The 21782-nt window shown below is 44.3% G+C and overlaps 1 protein-coding gene across 1 annotated transcript in view; it reads left to right on the forward strand.

The window, feature by feature from the left end:
• Positions 1 to 2468: 2468 nt before the first annotated feature.
• Positions 2469 to 21782, forward strand: part of ADGRL4 (adhesion G protein-coupled receptor L4) — a 112909-nt gene continuing 93595 nt past the window's right edge. The window contains exons 1-2 of the mRNA XM_025417884.3: positions 2469 to 2558; positions 8419 to 8568. Of these exons, the coding sequence (XP_025273669.1) occupies positions 2537 to 2558; positions 8419 to 8568 (172 nt within the window). The 5' untranslated portion in view covers positions 2469 to 2536. The remainder of the gene's footprint in view (positions 2559 to 8418; positions 8569 to 21782) is intronic.

Raw genomic sequence — 21782 nt, forward strand, 5'->3', positions numbered from 1 at the left:
CTTAGTGAATACTTTTTTTGTTTTAAGATTTCATTTCTTGATTCATTCCTGAGAGACACAAAAAGAGAGGCAGAGACACAGGAAGAGGGAGAAGCAGGCTCCCTGCAGGGAGCTCAAGGCAGGATTTGATCCCAGGACCTGGGGATCATGACCTGAGCCAAAGGCAGATGCTCAACACCCTGAGCCATCTGGGTGCCCCTATTGAATACTTTTCATTGCAAAGTTTAACCTGACCGAGGACCTTTCAAGGAAATTCCGTTTAATTTGCCACCTTATGGACAAACCCAAGATGGAACTAATGATGAATGAGGGTTCATACTAATTAATGTTTTTAGACCAATTGGTAGGCAGCTTAAAATGACTCAACTTCCATGTGTTATATTTAGGCCAAAATCAAGTTCTAAGTGATTGTTATATTTTTAAAAGTCAGACATGGCTCAGTAGTATCCAAGTGAAGGTGATTGATAACGTTTTAAACCTGAAGTCTATGTTTCCTCCAGAATCCTTCTTTAAAATATGCTTTTATCTCACAATTAAAATATTTGGGTTGAAAATTATAAGTGTGTTTTTTTTCTAATGTAAAGACAATGGGTCGAAATTACCCAATTATATCTATCCCCTAAGAAAACAGACTATTTAGAATAAGTTTTGAAGTAATTTTGATTTTTACAAAGAACAATCTTCAACTGTATCATTAAACATTTTGTGCTTACCCTCATGCTCTCCTGTATTTTCTTGATAGAAATAGGTGAAAAAAAACTTTGCTTTTTATAAAAGTACACAAGCAAAAGGAAAGTTTGGAAAATATTTTTTAATTGAATTTTAACTCACTTTTGTTAATCTTAGAACAGTGTTTTAAGAAGAATAACATAAATATTTTTTTTAATTGCCTATCTTCTAACATCCTAAGCTTAAAGAATAAGCATGTGTGGCTGATGTATGATGTAAACTATTTTAAGGTAATGATTTCAAAGTAAATACTGTGTTTCAACTTATAATCTGTCTCAGAAAATGACGTATTTTTATTATTTTTATAGTTATGCCTTTTGAATGCTGAGTCTGTTCAATGACTCCTCCATACAATGAATAGATGCCATGACTATGGGAAAACCAGCTTCATAAATGGAATCAGGTCATTGGAACACCTCGAATTTTATATTATAAGACTGAGCCCATTACTTTATTCTCTTCAAAGCGTAGCTTTCCTATTTTTTTTTTTTTTTTTTTTTTTTGTGAATGGCCCCAACCTTCCTCTACTCATACAACTTGAAAACCTTTACACTCCTTGTCTCAAACATAGCTCTCAACCTGAGCAAGTCAATCAGACATCAATTTGTCTTTAATCCTTTCTTGGACTCTGTCCCCCCTTTTCTTTTTCATCCAAGTACCCCTACCTTTGTTCAAACATGTGTAGTCTATTTCCTGAACTATTCTGGCTTCCCTGCCTTTGATGTCTCCTTAATATCCTTCATTCAGACTGCTGCCAGAGGTTTTTTCACTGAATCACTGTCTAGATTTTTTTTTAAGTAATCTTTAAAAGAAAACGAATTAACAACAGAATGAAATCCCAAACTTATTTTTCATGGCATTTAGGGTATTTAAATCCCCTTTAGGACTCCCTGAAGAGGAATAGCTGGGTAACTGGTGAGTCTTCACTTTTGACACCCTTCTGAGCATAGCATGGCTGAGAGCACTGGCTGGGGCAAAACAGATGGGTTTGAGCTCCGTGTTCTATCACTGGGACTTGGGTCCTTGGGACCAGACTCTCGGTCATTGCCCCACTGAGGGCCATGGCTTGCTGGTCTTCTCGAGTGCAGCCTCTCTGCAAAGCAGATTCTCAGTAGGTGTTTGCTGAATTAAACAGGATGCCCACGAAACAGAAAAAAAAGGTGTGCCCAGCTGTTTACAGGGGAAAGAACTTGTCTTGATGGCACAGACATCAGTCATTCCTCTTCTTTAAGTCAACTTTACTGACTTTATTCACACGCCATAAAATGCACCAATTCGATGAGTGTGGACAAAGGCGTGCTCTTCTGAAACTTGGCTTTCTTGTTAGCTTTGTTTCTCACTCGGTCCGGTGGAGCACAGACCGGCCCGCACCCCGCCCCCCCCACACCCAGGTGCGCTCCCAAAGCCCGAGGTCCCGCAAGGTGAGGCCCCGCCCTCTGCTGGGAGCCGGGGCGCAGCGCCTCGGGCCCCCGGGGTCCCCTGAAATGCGTCGGCAAGTAAAGGAGCGCCGAGTGCTGGAGTCGGGGCCCCAGGACGCCCCAGGACGCCCCAGGACGCGCAGGTGTGGGGGCCCCGGGGGCCTGCGGAGCGCGCCCGCCGCCAGGTCGAGGCTTCCCTCCCCCCGGGGTCCGCGACGGCCGGGGCGGGCGTGACCCGACGGCCCTGGCCCGCGCCCCGCGGCGGAGGCCGGAAGGGTCCGGAGGAAGCGGCGTCACCGGGACGAGCGGGGCCGGGCCGCCTGCCCGTCGGGCCCAGGCCGCCGCCGCCGCCGCCGCACTCGCGCCACCGCAGCCCCGCGGCCCCGCCAATGACACTCCTCCCGCTCCTAGGTGAGTCCCCGCGGGCCGCGCTCTTCGGGGCGGGGGCGGGGGCGGGGGGCAGGTGGGCTCCAGGTGGGCTCCAGGTGGGCTCCAGGACCTGGTGCTCCCGGGACTGCGGCGCTGCAGCTCGGCATTCAGGGCCAGGGACTGGAGTCCCGGAGTCCCGGAGTCCCGGAGTCCCCAAAGTATCCGGAGTCCCCAGAGTCCGCAGAGTCCCCAAAGTCCCCGGAGTCCCCGGAGTCCCCAAAGTATCCGGAGTCCCCAGAGTCCCGGAGTCCCCGGAGTCCCCGGAGTCCCCAGAGTCCCCAAAGTCCCCAGAGTCCCCAAAGTCCCCGGAGTCCCCAGAGTCCCCAGAGTCCCGGAGTCCCCAGAGTCCCGGAGTCCCCAGAGTCCCCAGAGTCCCGGAGTCCCCGGAGTCCCCAGAGTCCCAGAGTCCCCGGAGTCCCCAGAGTCCCCAAAGTCCCCGGAGTCCCCAGAGTCCCCAGAGTCCCGGAGTCCCCAGAGTCCCCAGAGTCCCGGAGTCCCCGGAGTCCCAAGAGTCCCCAAAGTCCCCGGAGTCCCCAGAGTCCCCAGAGTCCCGGAGTCCCCGGAGTCCCCAGAGTCCCCAAAGTCCCCGGAGTCCCCAGAGTCCCCAGAGTCCCGGAGTCCCCGGAGTCCCCAGAGTCCCGGAGTCCCCGGAGTCCCCAGAGTCCCCAAAGTCCCCGGAGTCCCCAGAGTCCCCAGAGTCCCGGAGTCCCCAGAGTCCCCAGAGTCCCGGAGTCCCCGGAGTCCCCAGAGTCCCCAAAGTCCCCGGAGTCCCCAGAGTCCCCAGAGTCCCGGAGTCCCCGGAGTCCCCAGAGTCCCCAAAGTCCCCGGAGTCCCCGGAGTCCCCAGAGTCCCCAGAGTCCCGGAGTCCCCAGAGTCCCCGGAGTCCCCGGAGTCCCCAGAGTCCCCAGAGTCCCGGAGTCCCCAGAGTCCCCAGAGTCCCGGAGTCCCCGGAGTCCCCAGAGTCTCCAGAGTCCCCAAAGTCCCCAGAGTCCCCGGAGTCCCCAGAGCCCCCGGAGTCCCCAGAATCCCCAAAGTCAGCAACGTCCCCAGAGTCCCCAAAGTCCCCAAAGTCCCCAGAGTCCCCAATGTCCCCAGAGCCCCCAGAGCCCCCAGAGTCCCCAAAGTCTGCAACGTCCCCAGAGTCCCCAAAGTCCCCGGAGTCCCCAAAGTCCCCAGAGTCCCCGGAGTCCCCAAAGTCCCCGGAGTCCCCAAAGTCCCCAGAGTCCCCAGAGCCCCCGGAGTCCCCAGAATCCCCAAAGTCAGCAACGTCCCCAGAGTCCCCAAAGTCCCCAAAGTCCCCAGAGTCCCCAATGTCCCCAGAGTCCCCAGAGTCCCGGAGTCCCCGGAGTCCCCAGAGTCCCGGAGTCCCCGGAGTCCCCATAGTCCCCAAAGTCCCCGGAGTCCCCAGAGTCCCCAGAGTCCCGGAGTCCCCAGAGTCCCCAGAGTCCCGGAGTCCCCGGAGTCCCCAGAGTCCCCAAAGTCCCCGGAGTCCCCAGAGTCCCCAGAGTCCCGGAGTCCCCGGAGTCCCCAGAGTCCCGGAGTCCCCGGAGTCCCCATAGTCCCCAAAGTCCCCGGAGTCCCCAGAGTCCCCAGAGTCCCGGAGTCCCCAGAGTCCCCAGAGTCCCGGAGTCCCCGGAGTCCCCAGAGTCCCCAAAGTCCCCGGAGTCCCCAGAGTCCCCAGAGTCCCGGAGTCCCCGGAGTCCCCAGAGTCCCCAAAGTCCCCGGAGTCCCCGGAGTCCCCAAAGTATCCGGAGTCCCCAGAGTCCCGGAGTCCCCAGAGTCCCCAGAGTCCCCGGAGTCCCCGGAGTCCCCAGAGTCCCCAGAGTCCCGGAGTCCCCAGAGTCCCCGGAGTCCCCGGAGTCCCCAGAGTCCCCAGAGTCCCGGAGTCCCCAGAGTCCCCAGAGTCCCGGAGTCCCCGGAGTCCCCAGAGTCCCCAGAGTCCCGGAGTCCCCGGAGTCCCCAGAGTCCCGGAGTCCCCGGAGTCCCCAGAGTCCCCAAAGTCCCCGGAGTCCCCAGAGTCCCCAGAGTCCCGGAGTCCCCAGAGTCCCCAGAGTCCCGGAGTCCCCGGAGTCCCCAGAGTCCCCAAAGTCCCCGGAGTCCCCGGAGTCCCCAGAGTCCCCAGAGTCCCGGAGTCCCCGGAGTCCCCAGAGTCCCCAAAGTCCCCGGAGTCCCCAGAGTCCCCAGAGTCCCGGAGTCCCCGGAGTCCCCAGAGTCCCCAAAGTCCCCGGAGTCCCCGGAGTCCCCAAAGTATCCGGAGTCCCCAGAGTCCCGGAGTCCCCAGAGTCCCCAGAGTCCCCGGAGTCCCCGGAGTCCCCAGAGTCCCCAGAGTCCCGGAGTCCCCAGAGTCCCCGGAGTCCCCGGAGTCCCCAGAGTCCCCAGAGTCCCGGAGTCCCCAGAGTCCCCAGAGTCCCGGAGTCCCCGGAGTCCCCAGAGTCCCCAGAGTCCCGGAGTCCCCGGAGTCCCCAGAGTCCCGGAGTCCCCGGAGTCCCCAGAGTCCCCAAAGTCCCCGGAGTCCCCAGAGTCCCCAGAGTCCCGGAGTCCCCAGAGTCCCCAGAGTCCCGGAGTCCCCGGAGTCCCCAGAGTCCCCAAAGTCCCCGGAGTCCCCAGAGTCCCCAGAGTCCCGGAGTCCCCGGAGTCCCCAGAGTCCCCAAAGTCCCCGGAGTCCCCGGAGTCCCCAGAGTCCCCAGAGTCCCGGAGTCCCCAGAGTCCCCGGAGTCCCCGGAGTCCCCAGAGTCCCCAGAGTCCCGGAGTCCCCAGAGTCCCCAGAGTCCCGGAGTCCCCGGAGTCCCCAGAGTCTCCAGAGTCCCCAAAGTCCCCAGAGTCCCCGGAGTCCCCAGAGCCCCCGGAGTCCCCAGAATCCCCAAAGTCAGCAACGTCCCCAGAGTCCCCAAAGTCCCCAAAGTCCCCAGAGTCCCCAATGTCCCCAGAGCCCCCAGAGCCCCCAGAGTCCCCAAAGTCTGCAACGTCCCCAGAGTCCCCAAAGTCCCCGGAGTCCCCAAAGTCCCCAGAGTCCCCGGAGTCCCCAAAGTCCCCGGAGTCCCCAAAGTCCCCAGAGTCCCCAGAGCCCCCGGAGTCCCCAGAATCCCCAAAGTCAGCAACGTCCCCAGAGTCCCCAAAGTCCCCAAAGTCCCCAGAGTCCCCAATGTCCCCAGAGTCCCCAGAGTCCCGGAGTCCCCGGAGTCCCCAGAGTCCCGGAGTCCCCGGAGTCCCCATAGTCCCCAAAGTCCCCGGAGTCCCCAGAGTCCCCAGAGTCCCGGAGTCCCCAGAGTCCCCAGAGTCCCGGAGTCCCCGGAGTCCCCAGAGTCCCCAAAGTCCCCGGAGTCCCCAGAGTCCCCAGAGTCCCGGAGTCCCCGGAGTCCCCAGAGTCCCGGAGTCCCCGGAGTCCCCATAGTCCCCAAAGTCCCCGGAGTCCCCAGAGTCCCCAGAGTCCCGGAGTCCCCAGAGTCCCCAGAGTCCCGGAGTCCCCGGAGTCCCCAGAGTCCCCAAAGTCCCCGGAGTCCCCAGAGTCCCCAGAGTCCCGGAGTCCCCGGAGTCCCCAGAGTCCCCAAAGTCCCCGGAGTCCCCGGAGTCCCCAAAGTATCCGGAGTCCCCAGAGTCCCGGAGTCCCCAGAGTCCCCAGAGTCCCCGGAGTCCCCGGAGTCCCCAGAGTCCCCAGAGTCCCGGAGTCCCCAGAGTCCCCGGAGTCCCCGGAGTCCCCAGAGTCCCCAGAGTCCCGGAGTCCCCAGAGTCCCCAGAGTCCCGGAGTCCCCGGAGTCCCCAGAGTCTCCAGAGTCCCCAAAGTCCCCAGAGTCCCCGGAGTCCCCAGAGCCCCCGGAGTCCCCAGAATCCCCAAAGTCAGCAACGTCCCCAGAGTCCCCAAAGTCCCCAAAGTCCCCAGAGTCCCCAATGTCCCCAGAGTCCCCAGAGCCCCCAGAGCCCCCAGAGTCCCCAAAGTCTGCAACGTCCCCAGAGTCCCCAAAGTCCCCGGAGTCCCCAAAGTCCCCAGAGTCCCCGGAGTCCCCAAAGTCTGCAACGTCCCCACAGTCCCCAAAGTCCCCAGAGTCCCCAATGTCCCCAGAGTCCCCAGAGCCCCCAGAGTCCCCAAAGTCTGCAACGTCCCCAGAGTCCCCAGAGTCCCCGGAGTCCCCAACATCCCCAGAGTCCCGGAGTCCCCGGAATCCCCAGAGTCCCCAAAGTCCCTGGAGTCCCCAGAGTCCCCAGAGTCCTCAGAGTCCCCAATGTCCCCAGAGTCCCCAAAGTCCTCAGAGTCCCCAATGTCTCCAGAGTCCCCAGAGTCCTCAGAGTCCCCAATGTCCCCAGAGTCCCCAGAGTCCTCAGAGTCCCCAATATCCCCAGAGTCCCCAAAGTCTGCAATGTCCCCAGAGTCCCCAAAGTCCCCAAAGTCCCCAGAGTCCCCAAAGTCCCCCGAGTCCCCAGAGTCCCAAAGTCCCCAAAGTCCCCGGAGTCCCCAACATCCCCGGAGTCCCCAAAGTCCCCAGAGTCCCGAAGTCCCCAAAATCCCCAGAGTCCCCAAAGTCCCCCGAGTCCCCAGAGTCCCAAAGTCCCCAAAGTCCCCAGAGTCCCCAAAATCCTCAGAGTCCCCAATGTCTCCAGAGTCCCCAGAGTTCCCAGAGTCCCCAATGTCCCCAGAGTCCCCAGAGTCCTGAAAGGCCCAGGAGTCCCCAAAGTCCCCGGAGTCCCCAGAGTCCCCAAAGCCCCCAAAGTCCCCAAAATCTCAGACGTGGACTTTTTGTTTGTTTGTTTGTTTTCTGATCTCCCTTCAAGAAATCTGGGAAACCCAAACCAGTGACACTTGCGGGAGGTTTCCTGGCATTCTAAGGGGACCGCCAGCCCAGACGGGGTGCCTTTCGGGTACCTTTTTGATGATGCTGTGCAGAAGGATAAATCCCTTCTGTGAAGCTGAATTAATTCTGGTTTCGACAGTCTACGCAGTCCTGTGTGACTCCGGGATCCCCAATGGAAGGGGTAGCAATGTCTGGTGACCAGATGAGGACAGTTTATGTGTCTTGAGTGTTCTGCGAACCATTAACTTGCAGGATTCCCGGCTGTCCTTCCTCGAGAAGACCCAAGACCAGGGACAACAGTAAAAAAGGATCGACCCACGCTTTTCCTTCTTTTCCTAACAGTCCAGCTTCGTTTCCAATGACTCTGAAACTCAGTGGGGTTCTCCCTTCTGCTTCATTGTGTTGGTCGCATCTGTGTGGGTGTTCATTTCCCAAAGATGGGTCTTTGACCAACACACTGAGTTTACCTTGAATTCCCCTAGTGAAAGAAAATGTAGCTTACATTTTATGATGGGAAATGCAGGATTTAAAAAGAACATTGGAATACAGAAAAAAATAATAGTAATGATTGCATTTTGTCCTCCTGGATGTGATGGTATGTTGCTCCTCATCTTAAAATTACACAGATTTGAATTTGAAAAGAGCCCACCAATCAATTCATCTTGATTTCTTCGCAGAATCATTCCCAGAGGAGGAAAATTGCCATATAACCATGCAGTTCCCTCTAAATATATCTCACCTCAGAGTGAAGAGGCCAGTGATCTAGGAATGCTGTTTTTCTAGAGCGCGGTTGTTTACTACATTATAGCTTTGTTGAGATTTATTTGATAAACACAGATTGAAGAAAATGCTAATCCTTTTGCCTACTTGCTCTGGTGCTGTTATTTAGCTAAATACTCCCTTGGGAAATTCTCATAATCCATTTATCTAGAAAGAAAGAAGGGTTCTTGTGTTATGTAGTCTAGCTCAACAATGGGAAGGGGAACTTTTTCTTTCTTTTTCCTTTTTCCTTTTTTTTTTTTTTTTTTTGAAAAGATATATTTCTCTGTTTTCCTTAGTGGGCTTTTCCATTTTGCTAAATTGTTCCTACGCTCAAAATTGCACCAAGACACCTTGCCTTCCGAATGCAAAATGTGAAGTACGGAATGGAGTTGAAGCCTGTTACTGTAACATGGGATTTTCAGGAAATGGTGTCACGATTTGTGAAGGTAAACACTCTTTATTGTTTTCCTCTTTTGGATTGTTTTGTAAGATTAAATTCTGATGTGATTGCTTTTTCCTTGTCCAGAAATTGTTTTGCATTAAACTATCTGATTTCAGGGTTTTGATTTAAAACAAATAGCTTAATTAACTCAACAATAAGCTTGAACTTCCCACTTGAACATTTATATTCTATGACTGATTTTTGAGGAGTCTGTGTATATCTTATTTTTGTGTAACTATTAAAGAATGTCCTTGAACTGAAGCTGGAAAACGGAGCTGCAGAGAGCAGAGTCAGTACCTTCTGGAACAAAAGAACAGAGAATTCATCAAGTCTAGGCTATACTGCTATGTTGCCTTCAGGGACCTTCTTTAGTACGACTTCCTAAATCTGAGGACAGTATTAAGAGATTCAAGGGTTTTGCCTATAGACCTGCATGATACCTTGGGGGGGGGGATTTTTAAAATATATTCTTTTCCAAAAAAGTAGATCTCATTTACAGAACTTGAGGCTACAGTCCAGAGCAAGAACAGTAGAAAAGGTCCTGGCAGGGTTCAGTTTAGCTCACTGATTTGATAAACAGAACGCTATCTGACAATCACGTCTCCGTGATTTCTTATCTGTGGTTTCCACTGCCACTCTTCCTCTTCCCTCAAGCCTCACTCTGTCCTTATTCTCTTTCATTTTTAGTAGAATCTCAGTTTTAACTGGGTCAATGGAAAAACATTCTGTGTAGCAGAGAGAGAAAGAAGGAAAAAAAAGAAAAAGAAAGAAAATAGTTCCAAGTCATATAAATTAGTTTTAAAATATAATTAAATGACAAGTTCAAATTAGAACTGTGTGGTTTTATACTCCTAAATGTATTTAAGATAACATGGACTTTTTCTAATTAAGCCAGGATATTGTACATTGTTAATATTGCATGTGTTTGCTTATAGCGTAAACAAGTTGTATCTCGTGATTCAATTTGATAGGCTCTTAAAAAAGATTAAATATGCAGTACATAGTAAGACTAAACCTCATCATAATTAGTTTAATGTTTAAAAAATGTAGAGCACAGCTACAGTTGCTTAATGGTGCATTAGATCAGGCGTTTCTGCTTGTACATACAGCTGGGATTTGTAATATACTATTCTACAAGCACTACAAAATTCTTTCTATAAATAATCTTAGATTTTTATTGTGTATTTAATTTAATGGCATTATGGCAAGTTGATCGTCGAGTGACCTTCAAAATATTGCATCAAACATATTAGTGTGCTTTTCCGCTAATCATTACAAATTGTACCATAATGCTCAAAAATGGTGTTGCCTTTTTGTTATTTAGATACTTTTCAACTGTCATGATTACCGTCATTAACATCAATAATTTTTCACAATTTGGACCTTCAGCAGCTAAATAGATTATAATCATCTTTTTAATGATTTTTTTAAACACATCTCCCATTATCCAGGGCACTTTTTTTTGTTTTGTTTTGTTTTTGTTTCCCCTGCTGTCTAAGTCAATAGTCAGCTGAAGGGCAGAAAATACTTTCTGTTGAAAAAAAAAAAAAAATACTTCAAGATCTTTTGGCCTGTGATTTCTTCTCACACAGAACACAATTTGTAACAGCATTTTTTTTTCTTTTCAAGTTCTTTTTAAGTCCCTTATTTAAAGAATGCTATAATTCACACTATATGATGTTTATAATGTCCCCTTTATTTTTTATTTTTCTTATAATGTCCCCTTTAAAACTGTTCAAACAGTGGTTCTCACCTTTGTCACCTTTCCTGAATCCACTGATAGATTTTTGACATTTTTTTCCATAAGCATATTTCATATGCTTTTTAGAATTAAAATATTGTGTTCTCAACTGCTGAATAGTCTAGGTTATGCATTTGGTGTAAAGAGTCTTGGCTTTCTTCATCTTTTCGTACCGTTCTTTAAAATTGGTATTAGGTCAATAATAACCAGACTGCACTTTTGTTACCCAGGATGCCTACTTCTTTTTTTTTTTTTTTTAAGATTTTATTTATCAATGAGAGACACAGAGAGAGAGAGAGAGAGAGAGAGAGGCAGAGACACAGGCAGAGGGAGAAGCAGGATCCATGCAGGGAGCCTGATGTGGGACTCGATCCCAGGACTCTAGGATCAAGCCCTGGACCAAAGGCAGACGCTAAACTGCTGAGCCACCCAGAGATCCCCAGGATGCCTACTTCTTGAGAAATAAAAGTTAGTTTCTTTTTGGTATCATTACCATCATCTTCCCCACCTCCATCAAATTTGGCTCCCTCAGAGACCTGCCAAGTAAATGCTATAGTAATAACCAGACCTCACTAAATGTACTCTGTTCCAAGAGCTAGTTTTGAATAAGTCATTTAGAATTTCAATAACCTGGTCCCAGAGAAACAAGTTTTAGTAATAGTGACTTTATTTCATTTAATTATCTTTTTATTGAACAAATATTTATTATTTTCATCATCATCATCATCATCATCATCATGACCATCACATCAAGGTAGCTAATATCCACCATGCACTAAGTCTAAGATATTAATTAGCACAGCTCCTTCATCTATTATTATTCTCACTTTATGTATAAAAAAATAAGAGTCTTAGAAAGGCAAAGTGAATATCACAAGTGATGCAACAGGTAAGTGGTAGAGCTAAGTTTTGAGCCTAAGTCTGTCTCCAGACCCTGTACTCTTCCTCACTATGCTTGACCATAAGGCCTCTGCCTAGCAGATACTACTATGTCTTTGGATTAAAATAATAAATAAGAAATCAGCCGTGTTTTCCAGGACATCTGGGGACAGTTACAGAACTACATGAAAGGCTTGATGCAATTGCATAAAATGTATAAATACAGGTAAATTTGACATGTGTAACCAACTGAAGGGGGACCTTTCCAAGTGGGGGTGATATTTAGGCTGAGAACTGAAGAATAAAAAGGATTGATTAAGATCGACAAAGTAACAAAGTCAGGCAAAAGGAATCAATAGTAACAAGGCCTAGGAGTTTAAAGTGTGCAGTGTGTTTGAAGGAGCCCCAACTATTGCATGCTGGATATATTTCACAGGGTATATTGGCTGAGGGGACAGTAGGAATTGAGTTGGGATGTCAAGATACAGACTTTATTCTCTTAACAAAGAAGAGCCATTGGCAAGTATCACATAGCTGACTTACATGACAAATTGGACATATGAGAAGATGACCCCACGAGGTAGCATAAGAATAAATTAACAAGGGTCAATCTAACTTATACAAACAGTAGTACTTTGTACAATTCACTATAGTTTATGTCACTTCTACCCAATATATTTTAATTTTCTTAAGCTTTTGGGATAAAAAGTACAGATACTGTCTTTTATTTACAAACACCATTTAGACTGGTTATCACTAGTTCTATTGAGCTCCACATCATAGCTTTTTGATGTGAGAGAAGCAGGACTCTGAAAGCTTGAGTTTCCCAGTGTCCCAAGACTATTGTGACAAAGCTAGGATTCAAACCCTAGGGATCTCAACCTTCTCTAGATTACCAAAAATGCCACCTGACGTAATTAGTGTATTATAGGCTTTTAAACCAAATTGGTAAAACAGTATCATTTTCACAGAAATGTAGTTATTATTTTCAACAACTTTACTGAGGTGTTAAGAGGAATTTATTTACACACTTATACAAGGCTATTTTAAGACACAAGACGGAGAAGTATTTGTGTAGAAATTTAGGGGTACGTTTAAAGGCTTTTGAAATTGTTGACAAGATTTTCCCCAAATTGAAGTTATTTTAGTCTTCCAAGCATATATTATTGTTGCTCTATCTTATGCTTCTCAGCACGGTGTTGGTGTTACTCTCTGGGGGACAGTTATAAATCTGAAAAGTGAGACATCCCATCTCCCCTGGGTAATTAGGAAAGTTTTATAAAGGGAAGGAAGGTTGGAAGAGTTGAAAGAATCTTTCTATACACACGAAACATAACATTGCCTGAGCTGAAGTAATCTGAGCTGGAAGTGGTGAGAAGCGAGAACTAGGGGGAGGGTGCGGTAGGATGCGGGTGTGGGTGTGTAGGGGGGAAGATAGACTCTCTACTCTACTCTCATACAAACTTATTAAGTGGTGCTGTGTTTTGGGAAGTTGGGTGGAGTTCAAGTGGGGAGGAGGAAAGCAGTTGACCCAGGCGAGGATAGGAAAGGTCAGGAAGGCTGTAACTGACAGCTTGTACGCATGCATACAAATCTTTCATAGTTTGGGACATGCCTAATACGAGCAACATCACAAGCTCTTTATAAGAAATAATGAAATCTCAGTGCCTGCACTCAGGGAGACATACTCTATGCTTAAAAAACAGTTTTTCATCATTATCTAATAACCATATATATGCTTGTAAAATTCAACTGGAAGGATATTGTAATAAACTAGAGAGCATTGTGACACTGGTAAATGTAGAGGGAACAGTGACCCGGTAGCTATCTAAGAGGTACCAAGAAGAAATGGTCTATGGGTTCAGAATATGGAAGAAATACTAATTAAAACAATCCTGCTCTCATGGTTCTGTCCAGGCTGCAGGATAAGCACTGAGGACATGTGATTCTTTCCACAGCAGTTTGTATTTAGTAATAGAGGACGCTCGTGAAAATGGGCAAACCGAACGTCATCAGAACAGATGCAAAGCACACAAAACGTGTGCATGTGTGTCATGTGTCATCAGTTAACACAGTCGGATGTACTATCTAAACTATGTCCTACAAAAAGCAACTGCAGTTTTAAAATTTTAACAAAATGACCATTAGTAATTTCTGTAATAGAAATGTGACCAGCAACACTTAAATGATTCAAGTCCTTTCTTCCTTCTCCTTTTAAAAATAGAATATTAGGGCATCTGGGTTTCTTAGTCAGTTAGGCTGTTGAGTGTCTGCCTTTGGCTCAGGTCATGGTCTCAGGGTCCTGGGATCAAGTCCCCCTTAGGGCTCCCTCCTGCTTCTCCCTCTCCCTCTGCTGCTCCCCTGCTTGTGCTCTTTCTCTCTCTGTCAAGAATATAAATAAAATCTTTAAAAAAATAAAAAATAAAAATAGAATATTAGCTTAAAGGAAGTTTTTATAAGTTTTTTATAATGGTTTCTTCTTTTATTTATCTCTTCCTATATGTTAAAGGAATTTGTCATCTTATGGAATGCATATTTTTGAGGAAATCCCACATAATTATTGTGGTAGAGTTTGTTCTCTCTATTGTGTAACCCCTCTTGTCAACAGACACAAGAGGTCACACTTCTAGTACAAGGAAAACGATTTCTGGAATTGGCAAAGGTATTTTATTTATTTAGAGGAAGTTCATGGAAATCATGCATCCTGGAATGTAAGCCTTGGGTTAATTTAGACTGTCACTTCTTAGATTGGTTACATTTTCCATTCAGTACAAGAAATCCCAAGGAAATACGTACCTCAGTTTAAACAAATCTGCTACTTGACTATCTAGAAGCACTTCAGAGTTTATCCTTTTTCAAGTTTGTATCAGTATTCATTTACCTAAAAAGATGATTTGGAGTGTGTAAGAATGCATTTGTTTTACAAAAAAAAAAAAAAAATTCCTCAAGAAATTTTTTAGTGTATCACATCTGAAGGAAGAATGAATCTGTAATGTTATGTACCTTTCTTCCAACTAGCACCTGCAGTTGTTCAAATATTCTTTAAATATTACTTAAAAATTACCTGAAAAGGAGGAGCCACCTCCTTCTGAGGATTGCAATAAGAAAGAGAAAGAGGGTGTGGAAGGGAAATGAAGGATGGTACAAATAAAAAGGAAAGTGCTGGTCCCACCTGCTACTTACGTCATTTGAGTTTTGCTGATGAGCTACACAGTTGTTTTGTTGTGGTTGTTGTTTTTAAGATTTTATTTATTCACATAGAGAGAGAAAGCAAAGCAGGCATGCAAGCAGGGGTTGGTGTGGTGGGCAGAGGGAGAGAGAGAAGCTCAAGCAGACTCCCCACTCAGTGCAGAGCCAGATGCGGGGCTTGACCTCCCAATCCTGAGATCAGGACCAGAGCAGAAACCAAGAGCCCAATTTCAATCGACTGAGCCACCCAGGTGCCCGAATCAACTGCACAGTCTTATAAGTAAACATTTACCTGATCTGACTTGACAATGTCATTTTTTGCAGACTGTTTCAGAAATCACTTTTTAAAATCCACCTGTCTCATATTTATCGCACAGGATAATTAGAATTAATGAGATAATAAAGTAAGAAATAGTCTGAAATCTTAAAGGACCATTCAATATGAACATAGATTTTGGGTTTTCCCAAGTAATGTGTAATGAAATATCATAAAAAGTTTTCTTCCTGTGAAAGTCTCATTTATTTTTAAGCATTTTTAGATCGGCATTATCTAGGTGGATTCATTGCATATTTAGAATCAGCATAGGGAATTAAAATAAATACATTGCCTCTGAGTTCTAATTTCAACAATCAAAAAGAATTGTTCAAAATTCTGTATTAAATCAATTCTAAATAAGATTTGCCATCTGATTTGACATTATATTACAGTGCTGATTTTTTTTTTTCAAAGTGAAGACTATCATTTTTGTTTTTTACCTCAGGTTAAAGATCAGTTCATAATGTGTGTGTGTGTACGTGTGTGTGTATAAATATGTTGTGTGTGTCTGTGTATATATATATATATATATACACACACCATATAATGTGTGCTGATGATAAGGCATTAATAAAAAATGGGTATTGTTTTTCTAGAATTAGTTTCCATTTTGCATGCAAAGTGAACATGGCAGCTGTGCCATCTTATACTTTCTGTTAGCCATATCTTTAGGAGATGCTAGGAAATTAAAATTAAATGGAAATTTTGCTCTAAATGTAGAATTTTCATACATTTTAATCCTCTCTCACTTTTCAAGAAAAATACTGGTAGAAATAAGAGCAAAGGGACGATAGACTTAGCACCTTCAATACCACAAAGTAAATCACCAAGTCCCAATTTTCTGCTTTGTTTACTCTAGCTCCGATCTTTCATCAATATTTTAAGTTTGGAAACTATGTGGCAAAATTGATGATATTTCCTTTGTCCTGGGATAGCTCCAGTTTTATAGGACATCAACATACTTCACAGCCAACCCCTGCTTATTTCTGAAGCAAAATGATCCAGTCTTCTCATTATCCATTTTTCTATTATTTCTCTTTTTCCTAATTTAAATAACTTTCATATTTATAGCTTATTTACCAAAAAGACTCATAATGTTGATGTTGACTTTAGTGCTTTCTGTAAGCTACACACTTTACATGATTTTTATAAATTTATGAATTTAATCCTCATAACAGCTCTCTGAAATAAGGGCTAGTATTATCCTCAATTTGTAGATTAAATCATTTTCCCATGAAAACACATTCCAACTATCGCTTTTTGCAGGTCTCAAACTTCTCTGTGAAGTAAGTCTGCAAACAAGGAAACTGAACCTCGCTGAGACAAAAATGAATTGTTTTCGTTCTAGCTCCCTACCTCGAATCTGCTTTTTTTCCCCACTACCCTCTCAAAACAATTGATAAAAAAGACAAAAAGCTTGAGGTGTGTATTTACCATTTAAAATACAGTAGGAATAAATGCAGGAAGTGAAAACAATTTTTAAGTTTCATTATCTTGATGAAACTCATAGATCAGATACAATTGTTGAACTCATGTACCTCCACCTCCTTAAAGCCCAGTGGACTGATAATAAAACCAGTGAAATGGAGGCCAGGAAGTTGGGCATGAGAAGTCTATAAATTAAGAGTGAACTTCTCCAAGCAGAATCCAGGGGCACGAAGCAGGCAGTCCAGTGTACACAGAGAAGGCTTCCATGAAAATGGCTCCATTTCCTTGTGGTGATAATCCTATCCTCTTCCTGGAAAGGGAGTGGCAATCTCGGTGACTGGTTTAGACATTATTTTCCAGAGGTTGAGCTGATTTGGCTTCTTATTCCCCATTGGTGTTTAATCCCAAGTAAAGCCAAGGAAAAAATACTCTCAAAGGAAACGTGGGCATCTGCCTGGAAGGAATGCATGAGAGTAAAAATTGATGTCTTACTTCCCAATCTATGCTACCTGGAAGAATGTTTGGAAATTGTTCTCTCCCCCTCATCCCCCCACCCCCCTATGGGGAATTCTGAACTCTCTTGCACTAAAGGGGTCGGAATGGCCGGCAGACAGAACTTGAGCCAAGCTACCTGTGATAATCAACATTGTTCTTTAATTAAAAACATGAAGGTCACGTAAGGATAAGCAGTCATTGGAGAAAAGCCAAAAATACGAACACAAAGATGAATAAATAGAACAATTGGCCTGGAAAAGGATACTTTTAGGAAGAAAAAAGTGGTTGAAGAGAAAAGTCTAGCTTAAATCTTCCAAGTGATTCTGGAAAGATTTGCATCCAACAAACAAAACAACTAAAATAGGCTTCTGTGTATGAAGGAACTATCATACCACAAAATACTTTCTTCTTCCATATATCTTAAAACCTTTTTGCTGCTCAATTCCTCGTACCCTTTTCCTCCTCTGTGCTTCTCATTTTGCAGCAAGGGGCACCAAGACAATAAGCCGGTAAGGTTGGCAGTAATGCAAACCAATGCTTACAAATCACCAGAAGATTGAGACTAAAGTCTTCATTCCTGGGTTTCCTCTCCTACCAGGATGATCACACATAGAACAGGAAAAGCTACAAATATAAAATGTATTAACCCATCAGTGCAAGATACGTCAGGACTCCATAAGTCAAGATATTCTGAGCTGATCAGCTCAGCACAATCACCCTTTTTTATAACACAATTTCCCCCTTGTGTGATCTTTTCCTTCATCAGTGCCAAGACCTCTCCCAAATTCTTTCCATGCTTTATCTCAAAAGTGAAACAGGGTAGCCCGTGTGACTTCCGATCCTAATTGTGTGATTTATCTGTGGTTTTCACATCATAATGTCATTAATATGCAGCCCATATACAGTCTCCCCATGTTGTCTGTTTTCCCAAGTGATTTCCTGAATTCACCGGCTAATACTTTTTGATGATTCCTGCCAGACACACCTAATGTATTTTTCTCCTCCAATAAAATGTTATTTATCATTTGATCAATATTATTCCCAAATCGAGTTGATAATATATAGCAGAAGGGCTGAGAAGTAATATCCAATGTATTGCAGAACTAAAAAGCTCAGATGAAAAATATGAGAACAAAACTAGGAAACAGGACCAGACACGCTGCGAACCTGATATCCATTTAATAGAAGTCTTATTGAAGAAAGGATCAGACAAGATTTAGCAGAGGAAATAATAAAAGATCTGACAATTTCACAGAGCTCAAGAAAGACATGAATCTTCAATTAAAAGAGCTTTCTAATTCCCTCCTATCTTCTACTAAATATGTTTGTGCCTTCACTTCTCAGCTTATGCTTGAGGAATGCCTATTGATTGATAACACTGCTATAAAAGAGGAGTATAGTTTACTTCATAACCTGTCACTTTTATTTATACATTCAAGTTGTTTATTAGCTTTATGCCCTTAAATAATAATGGAATATACTGACTGACTTATCAGCGGGCTGCTCAGTTCCTGGAGCCCAGGGTGAAAACCTGTGCAAATCATAGGGACGGAATGCGAGAAAGGACATTGGGGTGGCTGTTGCCATCAGGAGAGTGCGTGATGCCTAAAAACATAGATGCCCACTATAGGAAACATTTTTAGCAAAACTTTGAGCCTTATTTTTGCACTTATCCACTTTCATTTAACCTCTGCTTCATTTAATTCCTTTCTGAGACTAAGGAAGGGAAGGGGAGTGTATTTCAGAAATCCTGTGGTATTAATCATTATCTTAAAAATAAAGTAATTTTTAAACCAAAGTCTAAAAAAAATAGTAATAAACCAAAGTCTTTATTTTCAAGTTCCCATTAGTAGATCCATCCCTTATGCCCTTATATTCCAGTAGGTAAGACCAAGCCCTATAAATTGGAGTCTTCCTAGTATGTCATGCCCTAGTTACTAGATTCTCTGACATAAATATTGCTGTTCTAAGGTCTCCAAACTTGTTATAAATATTCTAGTCCTGTTCGACTGGAATTCTCATGATAAGTCACACAGTGCGTCTGAGCCTGTTTCTCTGTGAAATGAGCAGATTTCACTAGGACACTATCCTCTTCCAGTTTTAAATCTATTTGATTCTATTATTGGGAGGCATGTATTTGAACTGTAGTTAATTTTCACTTCAGTCAATTTTAGGGTAACTAGCCTGGATTTGGAGCTTTATTTGAAACCTCAAAGTGAAAGAGGTATAGATTTTACTCTCTCGCCTCTATACTCCGTATACTTTTCATTGCATGACTCTGCTTTTTAAAATTCTGATCTCTGGAACTGGCATGACCAATGCAAGCAATGCTTTCATCTACTCCTTCTGCTCCCTTCCTTCTTCCAACTCATGCTCATCACATCCTGATACTCTTTCCTCCTGAGCCAGAATGGGACCTCAAAGTTCTTCTCTAGGCAGGTGCTACGAATGAATAGAGACTGGCACATAGATGACACTTATTTTTTTTGTTTTCTCTAATGGCTTCCACCATTGGAAGAAATTCTGGACAAATCTTCAGTGAGCCCTCCTTTATGGCAGTGCTGAAGAGTTAGCTATTAAATATAATGTAATCAGCAAGATCAGTACTGTATTAGAGTCATTTGAACCATTAAAAACAAACAAGGCTATCAAATCTTGATTTCTATATTTGCTCTCCTTTTGGAGAGGTTTAGTTTCTGTCTTACACGATTGAGTGTACCCCCTTTGAGTAAGATGGTGTGCATATCCATTTTGTGGGGAAGTGGGTTGTGATTCATGGGCTTTTATGATCGCCATTTAACAAACATCTGGAACAAAATGCTACAAATGGAACTTGTCCTTGTGTTGCAATTCCGAAAGAACGCTGATAATCGTGTGTTTACGAATATGTGATGAGCCAGGGATGGTGAGAAGGGCATTGACCAGAGGTCCAGGTCTCTCCGCTGGAAACCTGGAGCCAAATCTCTCCCCTCTGAGGGTTACCTGTATTTACAGGCATCAATGTGGCTTTGTGTCAGGCTCAATAAATGGGACAGGATAATCAATTACGTGGTGTTCAGGGGAGAAACTGGGCACTTTCCATGTTATTGGTTATTATAAACCAAGACTCATTATGTAAGACACATGTTGTTGTCTTTGCAAGGTTTTGTCATTTCTATCTATTAAGAATAATTGTTTCTTTTTTTTCATGTTCTCTTTATAATTTCTTTTTATCTTTACATTTATACATAATGTTGGAGTAAGTTTGGATGGGGTCTACCTGCTTTTCTGTAGTCCCCGGAGGTATCTCAATAATGACGGCTGTTTGGGGACAGGAACTGGTTCTTATTCTTGATTGTATCCTTGGAAACTACCAAAATTTCTTGGATCAAATCTATAAAATATTATGGATTGTTTTTCAGTGGCTATTCTGACAGGTTGATACACACTATTTTTATTGTTCCTTGCCTGTGCCAAATGTATTAAGACATCACAGATAATATTTCCATTGATTGAATCCGCACTCAGATTTGGCTGAATTTTATACATTGTGAAAGGCTATCTTGGTCTTAGGATCATACATAAGATAATCTCACAAATATTTTGCTGTAAATAATGAGACTGTTATATCCAGATGGAAAATTTGCAGGGATGATCAGCGAGTATCTTCATATACTTTTTTCCGTACTATCTTTGTTTCCTACTTCATTTTGAGTGATCTTCTATACAAGAATGGATACTCATTAACTTACTTATTGCTCTTTTGTGCACTTTCACGAATTAGGAAGTAGCGTGTATTAAGGCAGGGCTTTTAAAAACACTAATTCTGGGATCCCTGGGTGGCGCAGCGGTTTGGCGCCTGCCTTTGGCCCAGGGCGCGATCCTGGAGACCCAGGATCGAATCCCACATCGGGCTCCCGGTGCATGGAGCCTGCTTCTCCCTCTGCCTGTGTCTCTGCCTCTCTCTCTCTCTCTGTGACTATCATAAATAAATAAAAATTTAAAAAAAAAAAAATAAAGACACTAATTCTTTGTGATGGTCCCCTAGTTTTGAGGCTCCCTGATCTTCATCTGTAGAGTCCCAGGAGTTATGTTGACTATGGTATTTCCTTTAGTGTCTTATGTATCAAAAATGGCTCTTTCACAAAAATCCTAGGAAGTGTGAAATTATTGGCACTTAAAAATGATATTTGTACTCTCAATCATACTAGTACTTTGATAGTTCTTTCTTTAATTGCAAAAAAGAATTTTAATCTCTGTGTTATTAAAAACTCCTGTCTCATATTTATTGCTTCTTCCAATGAGCTGACCTTTTAAAGTACAACTTTACATGAAATCATGTTTATTTTTTAGTTAAATATTTAATATGAAGTTTTACCTTCTTTGCATTAATGTGTACAAAGTGAAGGATTGTTGTTTCATTTTGCTTTTTTATCAAGCTCTAAATTTGATTAAAATAGAATAAATGATCACATGAAATGGGAAGAAATAAAATATTCTTATTTTCTATAACTCTAAATAATCTCATTAGACTTTTGATACTTCCGAAATATAAAGATTATAAAGAAAATGTTGTCTCCATCTACAAAAATGTTTTGATAAGAATAATTTATTTTAACCTTCCCAAGAGTTACTCACTTTCTTGCTCTAGAAAAGATTCTTTTCATTCCATTTAGCAGTGCTGAAATCACATAAAAAGATTACATGTTTAGGAGGCTGTGGGGAAAATGATTTGAACAACTCTAAATGTATTATCTCAGATAATTTTCTATTTCCTGTCTGCTTCAGATACAGTTTCATATGCTGTATGTTATCAATCATCAAACATCATCTTGGTCCCAAGGATCTGAATTTACAGTAGATTTGTATAATTTGTTAGTCAGCTGTAAGAGAAAATGCCACTGTGTAGTGGATACAGCCCTTATATAAATATCTCAGACATTCGCAGTATTAAAAAACCTAGAACACAGCATTCTCATCTGGCATGAAAATTGCAATTTTCTGAATATTAAAATATTGGGGCAAGACTATTGAAATGGTTCCTGTAACTATTTTGGTCTATTGCCACTGAATATAGATAAAAGGCACTAACACTTAAATTACTATAGTCTTATATGTAGTTGTGAGTAAGGTGAGAATGAGAATATTAGGAGAAAAAAAGATTCAGTTTAAGAAATTGGAATATAGAGAA

Source organism: Canis lupus, chromosome 6, assembly GCF_003254725.2.
Source record: "Canis lupus dingo isolate Sandy chromosome 6, ASM325472v2, whole genome shotgun sequence".
Classification (NCBI taxonomy): Eukaryota; Metazoa; Chordata; class Mammalia; order Carnivora; family Canidae; genus Canis; species Canis lupus.